The sequence below is a fragment of the Aulonocara sp. 'chitande type north' Nkhata Bay genome, linkage group LG14 (genome assembly GCF_057382095.1).
Source record: "Aulonocara sp. 'chitande type north' Nkhata Bay isolate Kocher_YH1m ecotype deep benthic linkage group LG14, A_spYH_male_GT1.1, whole genome shotgun sequence".
Lineage (NCBI taxonomy): Eukaryota > Metazoa > Chordata > Actinopteri > Cichliformes > Cichlidae > Aulonocara > Aulonocara sp. 'chitande type north' Nkhata Bay.
Genome location: NC_141357.1, coordinates 1,502,032 through 1,515,100, shown reverse-complemented (window position 1 = coordinate 1,515,100; position 13,069 = coordinate 1,502,032). Strand labels below are relative to the sequence as shown.

General features: G+C 41.7%; 1 protein-coding gene across 2 annotated transcripts in view; it reads right to left on the bottom strand.

The window, feature by feature from the left end:
* The window catches only part of LOC147313844 (carotenoid-cleaving dioxygenase, mitochondrial-like), a 20,238-nt gene extending 7,169 nt beyond the window's left edge, over window positions 1-13,069 (bottom strand). Inside the window, exons 1-7 of one of the 2 annotated variants that reach the window (XM_086260536.1) lie at window positions 12,847-13,069; window positions 12,558-12,756; window positions 12,259-12,470; window positions 12,068-12,180; window positions 11,840-11,942; window positions 11,636-11,764; window positions 11,269-11,429 (exon numbers count right to left, since the gene is read on the bottom strand). In XM_086260536.1, the coding sequence (XP_086116662.1) occupies window positions 11,269-11,429; window positions 11,636-11,764; window positions 11,840-11,942; window positions 12,068-12,180; window positions 12,259-12,470; window positions 12,558-12,756; window positions 12,847-12,883 (954 nt within the window). In that variant the 5' untranslated portion in view covers window positions 12,884-13,069. The remainder of the gene's footprint in view (window positions 1-11,268; window positions 11,430-11,635; window positions 11,765-11,839; window positions 11,943-12,067; window positions 12,181-12,258; window positions 12,471-12,557; window positions 12,757-12,846) is intronic. The other variant, XM_086260535.1, reaches the window with a different exon arrangement.

Here is a 13,069-nt window from a genome sequence, read left to right as displayed (position 1 = left end):
CGGACACGCCGTCAGGGCTGAAAGCCGACAGCTCACTGATTCTGATCCGCGGGTCCACGCTTTGTGTTTACGTCTTTGTGCAGAATCAGTGTACCTGCTCTCATTTACTGTTTAAGCTGTTTGGTGGTTGTCGAAATTTTGTAAGGTTCAACCTGAGATTCTGGCATTTCGGGTAAAATAAATTTATATTTAAAAATCGATTTATGATTTTAATGAATCGATATCACATTATTAACCTCCTAGGACCTGGCGTCCACATATGTGGACATCGCATTTTGGGTTGTCTAGACCAAAATACTGAATTTTGCTCTACAAGGGCCTGATATCCACTTACAAGGACATTATACTGCCACTGTTCCATCAAAATTTAAAACGAATATCCTCATACGTGGCTCTCATTTTTCTTAGGAACAAAAATCGGGTAAAAAAAAAAATCTGGTGATTCTTTGTTTTTACATTCATCGGGCTCCAATATGCCCAATTATCAAAGAGAAATTAAAAATGCATGCCGTGGAAGAGTTTGGGTCTTAGGAGGTTAAAGCTAGAATCAATTAAAATCGGAAAATCGATAATCAAAACCTACCCCTAGTTCCAACATTGGTTTTATGCAGACAGATGGGGCTGTAAGTAATCCAGAAAAGTTGGAACACCTGTGGGAATTATTAGCACCAGCTTTCAAGGCTTGATCAACCTCCATTGCTGCAGATCAGCTTTAAATCAAATGCAGGACCACTCAGACCGCTGCTTTTGAGTCCAGCCAGTCCTCACAGACCCTGCTTTTCCGGCTTCACCACATCCCAGAAGATGCTGTGAAGCAGCCCCAGGTCACTGTCATAAGGTTTCCACCCGCAGACCGGCCAAACTGAGCTAGCAAATCAAGAACTGCACTCAGATGTGTCACTTCCGCCAACCACTCAGCTATCCTAGACAGTTCTCAGCTATACTAGATAGCGTATCCTCACAATATGACTTCATCTGCCACCAGGCTGTCATCATTCAAGGCCTCCCCTGGCTATTAACCACCAGTCTTAAACACAACTGGAAGTGAGCTCTCTGTTCCTTCTGACCTCCACCATATTTGCCATTGCCGCCACCTTTGAAAGTCCGCCCAAGCTTCTCTGGCCAATTGTAAACATACATCCTGCCAACTAGGTCAAAAGATGTGGTTGTCCGCTAACAGCATTCCATTATGTACTGAATCAAAAAAGGTTCTCTCCAAATTTCATTTGTCCCATGATCACTCTTGTTTCTGTTTACCTAAATTTTCCCAGAAATATGAAGATTCATAATGTCTGAGGTCCACGAACCAGCTGCTCCTGGAGATTCTGTTATCCAGGTTTATAACCAGAGGCAATAGAGCCTGTGGTGGCTCCTAATCTTTCAATAACTTACCTTTTCACACTGGAGCTGTCCAGTCTCTCAATCATTTTAAAACACTTTGAAAACCCATTTGTTCTTGCTTGCTTTTAGGTTTAGTTGAACAGAATACTGTGATTTTCATGCAATTAATTCTCTTTTCGTTTGGCTCTCAGCGAAGGCGGTCGCACTTTTTCTCCTCTCCTCTCCCTTATCTTCCCTGTTTAGCTCCTCATGTCCTTGTCTTGTCTCGTGTTTTTTATTACTTTTCCCTGGAACATTCTCTCTCTCAGTCTGTTCTCTAAAACCTAAAAGAATTATGGATTGGATCAACTGGTCCCTAAATGCAATTGACACCCCTTTCTCAACGAGAAGTCTGGGCTTGGGTGAGCCTGAGTGCTGAAGCTATCTACCTATTCGGAACCATGGTAACAGGGTTCTGGCGGATCGGAGCTGGCTTGGCCCTGACTTATCGAAGAATTAAGAAAGCAGAACCGGCTGTTCAAACCCCCACGAGGCTGCCCGCTGGGATTGGAACGATGGGAGAGGCGTGAGTTTCTCAAAATGGGCTCATTGAGTCAGCACGGATAAGATCTTGGAGAGGCTACGGCTGCTGTGAATACTCAGAATAAGATCTCTGACTGCAGACTGGATACATCTCGGAAGGGCTCGCTCGGAATAAGATCTCTGGGCACAAATTGGATGACATCTTGGGGAGGCACACTGCCGTGAGTTCTCAGAAATCGGCTCCTTGAGCACAAGAAATGACAACATCACAGAACGCAATATGGCGAAGCTCACAGCTCTCCAACGGGAGATTGAGAGACCAGTGTTGGACTGTAGAACTGCTTTGAAATTCATGAGCTGTTCGCACTGAAGTAAAAAGCACCATCACTTCATGCATTTTAACGTTTTCTGTTAAACCAGTAGCTACAAAATCCTTCATTTCTCTTTCTAATGAATCCCACCAAAAGTGAGAACTGAGTAAGGAAATCGTTCTACTCAAGCCGGGATAACATGAGAACTTGGACGTGTGACTCCAATGGAGCACCGTGGTGCAGGGGGAGGCAGGGACGAACTGCCTCCTGGGAGGTCTTGCCCCGTGTCGGATGGTGTCTTTGATTCCCCAGGCCACCAACCTTACAGGAACCAAGCTGGATACTGGCACGCTCTGGGGAATTGATGCTGGTGGCAAACTGGTGAGAGAGAGAGCATTAGGCTTGATGTTCCTTGGCCCTGGGTGGTAGGAGATGGAGAAGGTAAAGCATGCAAAGAATAAATCTCAGCAGGCCTGCTGGACGTTTAACCTTTTTATCTGTTCTGAGATATCTTAAATTCTTATGATAAGCCCAGTTCATGAATAGTGCTCTGCCCCCTCTAGCAAGTGTCGCTATTCCTCCAAGGCTAACTTAACAGCCAGAGATTCCCGGTCATCAACATCAGTTTCTCTCAGCAGGACAGAGTCTGTGAGAAAAGAATGCACAAGGCTGGAGCTTGCCCTGGGGACCTGAACGCTGCTAAAGCACGACTGTCACACCACTCCCTGATAACAACTGTGTTGAGTCTGTTCCTTCCCATTCCATGCAAGGCCACCTGGGTTGGCTGGTAGACTGTTTACTTAGCCTAGCAGGGCGAAGGACACTGTCTCAGCTGAACTATGAACACGCACACACATACACTTACACTGATAAGCACACACTCATCCCCCTCTCTTTCCAAACGCCTTCGATGCTTGTTTCCTGCGGGGGAACACGGTGGGTCTATGTGCCGCGCTGGAATGGTAGCGCTGTGCAGGGCGACTGCTGTGTTCGCTTCGGATTACTCCTCACCCCCCACCCAATCCTATGGCTTGTCATGTCTTTCACAAAGTTGTGCTGTGGACATATATGTGCTTTTTTTGTGCAGAGGAGTTTTTTTTGTTTCCTGTTCTCATGCTGTCCTACCATGGAAGCACAGCACGAGTAGAGGTCTCTTTTTTTCCTCTTGTAGTTTCCCACTGTAGTGTACATTTCAGTGTTTTTCTGTAACGCTACCGATCTCTGACCTGTATCCCCATGTAATGTCTGTGTTGTGTGTGTGCGTAAGCTCGGGGGGGTGTCCCATTTCACTGGAGGGCAACCTGCATGTGGCGAATAAAGCTTTGATTGATTAATAAAACAAGTAAATAAAACTTTAGATTTTTTGTTTATATTTATTGTTAATTTAGCAAGTGTTTTTATACAGTGTATATTTTATATAACTTGCACAGCACTTTGGTCAATAGAGGTTGTTTCAAAATGTGGTATATAAATAAACTTTGACTTGAATTGATGTTCATGTTTCCCATATCAAACCTGTCCACACCCGTCCAGTATCATCGCCGTAAATTTGTAAAACTTTAGTTGTAATATTTTCACTGTAAATTAATTCACTGTTATATTTTAAGAGTTTCGGTCTTTTAGGTTTTAGTTTCCACTTAAATTCTGCTGTTGGGGCTCTGTGACACCATATGGGCACTGGAGTTAGAGATTTGTTTGCACTGACTAACAAGTGCCCGAATACATATGGAGCATTTCTTAAATAAATAATATAGCCTAGAATAACGTATTCAGAAAAACTTTAGGCTTCTGTTTGGTGGGGGAAATTATATTTCTTTGGTGTTACTCACCACTTAAAAGCACTTGAGTGTCTTTATGAATTACACCCATGCAATTTATAGGTGCAGCTTAATGTTGTTTGAAATTATTTTTTATTTTTTATTTTTGACATTTTTTTAAACTTTTATTTAACTTTTTTTCCCCAACAAATATAAGACTGGTTCACATCCAAAATAATAACACTACACAGCACTAGAATATTACAACATTATGTCCATAACTGTTGTCCTCTAGGATCCAGTTTATAGGTTACTCCCAGTGCTTCCAGTGGTCTCTTCCATTTGTCCACAAAAATTCGGGAGCTCCCATCAATATAATGTCCCAGCCTGATCAGAGTCATAACTTCAATGATGAGCGACTTCCATAGAGAAATTGAGGGAGGCTCAGCCCCCACCCATCTCAACATAATGCTTTTCCTGGCCAACATTAACAGTGACTGAATTACATGCTCATGTTGTACCAGTGAGACAGGAATATATCCCAATATACACATTAATGGGTTTTCTGTCACCTGATGACCAATGGCTGTACTAATATTGGCGCAGACCTCTTTCCAAAATGACTGAATAATAGCACATTCCCACAAGCAGTGGAATCTAGTGCCCACTCTGACCTTACACTTGAGACAGTTTGGAGATATTCCCATATTATACTTACTATAAATATATGGAGAAATATACACATTGTGCAAAATTTTGTACTGCAGTTCTTTAAATCGGTTACAAACAGAGATTTTGGATGGAAGGAGCAAGATTTTGTCCCATGCCTGTATATCTATTTGACATTTAAGCAGCGTCCCCCAAGATTTTCTCAACCATGCCAGTTTATCCACGATTAGGGCATAAATCTCGGAATAAAACTTTGATACAAAATGTTTATGCTCCCTATTATCCAGAAAAAATTTCTCCAACCGAAAAGAGGCAGTTGAGATTCGTAATGTTTTAGCATTTTTTAACACATAATTTCTCAATTGCAAATACTTATAAAACTCAGTCTTTGACATAGAATACTGGGACTTCAAGGATTCAAATGATTTAAACTCACCATGTTTAAAGAGGTCATAAAACCTCTTTACACCTACTTTATGCCATCCCACAAAGCTTGACCCTATGTTTTGTGGCAGAAGGTCTGGATTATTTATAAACGTTGACAAGATATTAAACGGAAGACTACTGTTAAAAATTTTTCTCCGTTTTCCCCACGTCCACATAGCATTATATATCAGTGGGTTATGCTTTATTACGTGAGGTAAGTCATTTAGACGTTTCCCTAAGAAGTTAACAGGTGAGGATGGTTTACATAATACTTCCTCAATATTTAGCCATGGCAGATCAGAATGTTCATGTATCCAGGAAGAAAGAATCCTCGCTTGTATTGAGAGGACATAATTTTCTATGTTTGGCACTCCCCACCCGCCCAGATCTTTCAGTAACTGTAGTGTCTCCAATTTAATTTTGGGTTTTCTTCCTGCCCAAATGAAATCCACCATAGCCTTGTTAATTACTTTAATATCTTCTGATTTCAAGATTGCAAACAACATGCCTGTGGGATATAATATTTTCGGTAGGATTACCATTTTAATGAGATTTATTCTTCCCAAAAATGATATCGGAAGTGATCTCCATCTTGTCAGCATCTCCCGAAGATCTTGAACCATTCCATTAATATTTTCTCTATATAAGTGTCCAACATTTGGTGTAACTTTAACTCCCAAATATACAAAACCTGATGGTGCCCAATGAAAGGGTTTAACATATAAAGGTTCATTATCCCCTCCACTACACAAAGTCATTATAACAGATTTATCAAAATTTACTTTGTATCCAGATATAAGACCAAAATCCTTGATGCACCTAATAAGAACGGGTAAAGAGTTAACCGGGTCAGTCAGTGTCAGAACAATATTGTCTGCATAAAGCAGAATTTTATGTTGTCTATCCCCAATTTTAACTCCAAGAACACTTGGATTTTGTCTAATGGCCATGGCCAAGGGCTCGATGGCCAAAGCAAATAATAGTGGTGACAATGGGCTACCTTGTGCTGTACCTCTGCTCAGTGAAAATGGGGAAGATAACAAGCCGTTAGTTAACACAGATGCTATTGGCGATTTGTATATAATTTTGATCCACCCCAGAAAGTTTTTTCCAAACCCAAATCTTCTCATTATTTCAAACATATATTCCCATTCAATTCTATCGAATGCCTTTTCGGCATCCATAGAAACAACAACCCCAGGGATCTGATGAAAATTTAAAAAATGAATAATATTAAATAGGCATCGAGTATTATTATAAGAATTCCTCCCCTTAATAAAACCTGTCTGATCAGCATGCACGATAGAGCACATTGCTTTTTCTAGCCTAAGAGCCAGTATCTTTGAAAGTATCTTATTATCAGCACCAAGAAGGCTAATAGGCCTGTAAGATGAGCATGACTCTGGATTTTTATCTTTTTTAGCTATCAATGTTATATTAGCCTGGTACATAGATTCTGGGAGTTTCGATTCTTCAAATGCTTTATTAAAAACCCTTAATAATAAACTATTTAACTTCATTTTCATTACCTTAAAAAATTCTACTGGGAAACCATCTGCCCCAGGACATTTCCCTGACTGGAGTGCAGATATAGCTTTATCCACCTCTATCATTGTTATGGGTGACTCCAGCAGGCTTACCTGATCTTCAGAAAGCTGAGGGAATACTAAGTCGTTTAGGAAGAAGCCTGAGTTAAGCCTTGTTATGTCCATCTCAGATTGATATAGGTTTGTATAGAATTCTCTGAAGCACTCATTAATCTGACGGTTTCCTACTTGTCTTTCACCATTCACATCCACAATAGCTGTGATAAAGGAACTTGATGGAGTATTCCTTGCAAGACGAGCCAGAAAGCGGTTAGGCTTACTAGCTGATTCAAAAAGCCATTGTCTGGCAAGAAGGACATCTCTTTCAGCCTTTCGCATTATCAAATTACGCAAAGATGTCCTGGCAATATTAAGCTCACTTAATGTTTCAGCTGATTTTGTTACATAGTATTGTTTCTCCAGCTTTTTGATATTATTCTCGATCTCTAACTGCCTTATTAATCGTTGCTTCCTTTTATGACTTGTGTATGAAATAATCATCCCTCTCATGTAAGCCTTATAGCTATCCCATAAAGTTCTCGTGTCTATCTCCTCTTTATCATTTATTTCTAAGAATACTGTTGTTTGCTCTGTTATGAAATGTATAAATTTCTCATCCAAAAGAGACAGTGTGCTCATCTTCCAAGACCTAGAGCGCTCAATATGTCTCATGGGTTGAATGGTTAAGACAACAGGAGCATGGTCAGAGAGACCTATATGACCAATATTTACCTGCTGAACTAACTGACTGATACACTTGGACATAAAAATATAATCTATACGAGATGCTGACAAGTGAGGGTTAGAATGGAAAGTGTACTCCTTAGATAGTGGATTATAGTGTCGCCAGACATCTATAAGGTCAAGCTCATTTATAATTTGCCAAAGGGCTTTGGAGTTTTTGGTCAAGATAGATTGTGGGGGAAATGTATCCATTTTAGGGCATAAAACACAGTTAAAGTCACCCGCTAATATTATATTAGCACAGTCTATGTCCACTAATTGACTAAATAATACCGTATAAAATTCGCCATCCTGTGCATTCGGCGCATATATATTACCTAGGAGAACAGTTTCCCCATGCAACATCCCTTTAACCAATATATATCTTCCTTCATTGTCCTTGTGAGTGGCTATAACGTTGAAGGGAAGATTTTTGTGTATAAGGGTAATAACCCCCCTTTTATTTGTGGAGTAGGATGAGAAAAAAATTTGACCAACCCATTCTCTACAGTATTTTCTGTGTTCATCATCTGTCAAATGGGTTTCTTGCAAAAAAGCAATGTGAGTCAAATCTTTCTTCAGAGAATTTAAAATGGACTTTTTTTTCACCACATTGTTGGACCCTTTAACATTCTAAGTACTTATCTTAACTGACATATAGGAAAAGTAATGTATATATTGTGCTGTTTACATATTTAACCAAATCTACATTTAACCAGTCTGAGCCTATTAACCAAAATAATTGAGCATAAAACAAGAACACTGGTTCCCAGCAAAACCTGAACACAAAGCCTGGAAGCGTCAACCCTCCCCAACACAAATAACACAAAATAACAAAAAATAAATTACACATCTAGATGTACCCTACTCTAAAGTACAGCTGTGGGGGGCCACAAACGCGTAACATCCCTGCACTGGAGTCTATGTCAAAAATCAAAGTCTCTATACCTTAGCTCATTATCAATACTATAATGCTGTAAGCCTCGAGTTTGTAACTTACGTTACAATGACGCTGTCGTGCACCAACAGTTTATTTAGGTCTTGGCAATTTGCTCACATAGTCCTTGACGTCCTGGGTGGTCGCGAGGGAGATGCTGGTGCCATCGGGGTTAAATATTTTAATGATGGCTGGATAAAGGAAGGAATATTTGATCCCCGCCTCTCGGAGAGCTTTACGCGCATTCGCCGACTCCTTTCTCTTTCGAGCCACCTCGGCGGAGAAATCCTGATAGAAGGATACTTTTCCTGCCTCTGTGTTTACGGTACCTTTAGCCCTGGCAGCCTGGAGAATCCTCTGTGTATCGGTGTAGTAATGAAGCCGGACCAGTACTGCACGCGGTCCCTCCGTGCCGGTAAGCCTCATAGGTGGTCCAGTGCGATGGGCTCTGTCGACTGTAATGGCACCCTGTTGAAGGCCCAGGACTTCTGGTATCCATTTTTTTAAAAACTCCACTGGTGCTCTACCCTCCGCGCCTTCCTTTAACCCGACAATCCTCACGTTCTGCCGCCGGCTCTGATTCTCAAAGCTTTCCAGACGCTCCATGGCCTTCTTAAGCTGGGTCTCGAGAGCGGCAATACGTGGCTCATTTGTAGCCGTGACATCTTCCAAGTCCGAGACCCGCTGCTCCACTGTTTCCATTCTTTCTATCAGATTGTCAAATTTCTCAGTGAGCTCGTTTATTGGCTTTATGACTTCGGATATCTTGATATCCATATACTTAGATATGTTAGAAGTCACCTTGTCCACAATCACGTCATCCCGCAGTGTACTTAGTGCATCCTCAGTGTCGCACATGGTCTTCTTTTCGGGGCAATTGCTAGCTACCAGGTCACTGCTAGCTTTTGCTTTGACTCCACGTTTGCTCATTTCTCTCTTTTTGCTTGATCCAGGGTGTGCGAAAAACTCGTCTAGAGACATTATATAGATATTTGAGGCAACTTGTTGGCAAAAATGAGCTAAAATACCAATATTTTACAGCTGTCCAGTGCAGAGCTCATAAACTCACGTCTGCTCAGCTCGACGCATCACGTGACCCCCGCCTTGTTTGAAAACTTTATACTCCATCTTCTTGCTAAATATGGAATCTATATTGGTATTTATTCAATTTGAGCACTCAAAATACTTTTTATGTACAGTGGGGCAAAAAAGTATTTAGTCAGCCACCAATTGTGCAAGTTCCCCCACTTAAAATGATGACAGAGGTCAGTAATTTGCACCAGAGGTACACTTCAACTGTGAGAGACAGAATGTGAAAAAAAAATCCATGAATCCACATGGTAGGATTTGTAAAGAATTTATTCGTAAATTAGGGTGGAAAATAAGTATTTGGTCACCTCAAACAAGGAAAATCTCTGGCTCTCACAGACCTGTAACGTCTTCTGTAAGAAGCTTTTCTGTCCTCCACTCGTGACCTGTATGAATGGCACCTGTTTGAACTCATCATCTGTATAAAAGACACCTGTCCACAGCCTCAAACAGTCAGACTCCAAACTCCGCCATGGCCAAGACCAAAGAGCTTTCGAAGGACACCAGGAAAAGTATTGTAGACCTGCACCAGACTGGGAAGAGTGAATCTACAATAGGCGAGCAGCTTGGTGTGAAAAAATCAACTGTGGGAGCAATCATCAGAAAATGGAAGACATACAAGACCACTGATAATCTCCCTCGATCTGGGGCTCCACGCAAGATCTCATCCCGTGGGGTCAAAATGATCATGAGAACGGTGAGCAAAGATCCCAGAACCACATGGGGGGACCTGGTGAATGACCTGCAGAGAGCTGGGACCAAAGTAACAAAGGTCACCATCAGTAACACACTACAACGGCAGGGAATCAAATCCCGCAGTGCCAGACGTGTTCCGCTGCTGAAGCCAGTGCATGGCCAGGCCCGTCTGAAGTTTGCCAGAGAGCACATGGATGATACAGCAGAGGATTGGGAGAATGTCATGTGGTCAGATGAAACCAAAGTAGAACTTTTTGGTATAAACTCAACTCGTCGTGTTTGGAGGAAGAAGAATACTGAGTTGCATCCCAAGAACACCATACCTACTGTGAAGCATGGGGGTGGAAACATCATGCTATGGGGCTGTTTTTCTGCCAAGGGGACAGGACGACCGATCCGTGTTAAGGACAGAATGAATGGGGCCATGTATCGTGAGATTTTGAGCCAAAACCTCCTTCCATCAGTGAGAACTTTGAAGATGAAACGAGGCTGGGTCTTCCAACATGACAATGATCCAAAACACACCGCCCGGGCAACAAAGGAGTGGCTCCGTAAGAAGCATTTGAAAGTCCTGGAGTGGCCTAGCCAGTCTCCAGACCTCAACCCCATAGAAAATCTGTGGCGGGAGTTGAAAGTCCGTGTTGCTCGGCGACAGCCCCAAAACATCACTGCTCTCGAGAAGATCTGCATGGAGGAATGGGCCAAAATACCAGCTACTGTGTGTGCAAACCTGGTAAAGACCTATAGTAAACGTTTGACCTCTGTTATTGCCAACAAAGGTTATGTTACAAAGTATTGAGTTGTATTTTTGTTATTGACCAAATACTTATTTTCCACCCTGATTTACCAATAAATTCTTTACGAATCCTACCATGTGGATTCATGGATTTTTTTTTTTTCACATTCTGTCTCTCACAGTTGAAGTGTACCTCTGGTGCAAATTACTGACCTCTGTCATCATTTTAGGTGGGGGAACTTGCACAATCGGTGGCTGACTAAATACTTTTTTGCCCCACTGTACGTTCACACAGAGCTGTAGTCTAGTGACCAAGTGCTTTGTGGAACATTTAAGCCATACTCTGAGTGGGGCAAATTCAAGGGCAACTTCTGATCAGTGCATGGGATTATGATGTATGTGAATACATGGGTTTACAGAGTTGGTTACAGAATGGCAAAAAGCAGTAAAGAAACTCTGTTAGAGTTAGTCCTACCTTCCCAGTGTGTTTGTGGATCAGATGGAAGATTGTGTTGAGTTTGGGGTCCCAGAATAAGCCATCACTGATACTTTTTCTTCGTAGCTTGCCTGTCATAATCTTCAGCAGGTCCAGCTTGATGGGCTGTTCAATGAACACCACGTAGTTCTCAGACATTGCTATAACGAAATGAGAAGTTTCTATTTATGATTCTTTGCAGCGGGACTCAGCTCCAGTAAGACTATAGGACTATAAGAAAACCAATGATTTAAATCATTTTCATTCCATGCATCAACTCAGAGTACCACTCCATTGTGATACCTGTGCTTTTTTTATTCCCAAATTCAAGATGTGCATGCTTTACTGCATGAGACTTTTTTCTCACCAAAGCTGTGATAGTATGAAGGTTTGGTCTTGTCCACTGAAGGAATCGAGCACAGCACTGTGGCTCCCTCCAGGGTTTCATCTTCTGTTTTCTTGGTTGGTGGCACTTGGATAATGTTGTAGTATGATCCTGTCATGCCAGATACTGTTAGATCTTTGATCCGTAACCTGTAGTGTGGAAATGGATCTGATGTTTCTTAAATACCTTTCGAGGTGTAGGAATTTCCCATGTTGTATGTCGTACCATCAGGCTCAGTATGAGGGTGTGCTGTGGCTCCATTCACAGCAATGAATTTGCTCCAGTCCACCTAATAGAAACAAATGCAATGGCACAAAAGGTTTGCAGTTTTTATTGCTTCTATACCTACTTTTACAGTTTGATACATGTGCCACTAAAACTTAAGCTGCACATATATCATTACACTCATGGTACCTTTTCAGTCTCCAGTGTGTCAGGGTCCACCTTGTGCATGATGTTGGTTTCTGTACTGACATAATAGTCACCTTTGTAGGTCACAAAACTCATGTTGGCATTGTCTGTGGGCTCTAGAGGGAAAGAAAGCTTTGAATTACTTATTCTATAGCAAGTGCATCAACAGGCTGCTTTGTCTTCAAGATACTCACTGTGTGATTCAAATCTTGACAGGAAGCGCTGGAAGACATTTTTACAAGGGTCCGGCATGGTTACAGTCCCAAACTCAGATATAGCAATGCGATTGTGCTCCTTGTTGGTCTGGTAGCTGTCGCTGGATAGGAAGCGGCTTTTGTAAGTCACTTGCCCATTTGATATTTTGAACTGGTGCATGAGAGCCATGCCATCAACCCAGTGGTTAAATCTGGAGAGAAATAGATGCAATGCAGAGGGGAGTGAGCTTCATGATGTCTGAAGCGAATGGATAAACACACAAAGACGCAGCACTCACTTGTGGTTTCCGATCTCAAACTTTCCGGGCCCATTTCTCAGGAAGTTTCCTTTGATCCATTCTGGGATTGTACCAACGATCTGGGTGCTGATGGGCCTGGGGGTGTCCTCCACTGAGCTCACAATCTTCTCGATAGAAGGCAGACCGCGTACATTTGTGTAATGATTGATGTTCTTCACAGACTTAGATTTTTTGAGTGCTGTTGGAAAAAAACATAATCAGAAAGGACATTGTTATAATTTAAGTAAAATAATGTTAGTGTGTGCAGCTAGTAGCATTTAATGTTTACCTGAAGTATTCTTTTTCTGATGTTTGACAGTATCCATGGCTGTGGTTAAGCCTTCTGTAGCTTAGTCTCTCTTCTGAGATGCTGCTGGTTCGTACGCTGACTCCTGATTTTATACTGTCCTTCTGACACGTACCATAGAAACAGCAAAAGAGGATGCAGTCAGACATTTCATGCTTGTTTAACTCTGTGCAAAACAGAAGCAAATGGCAATCAAAAATGTAAG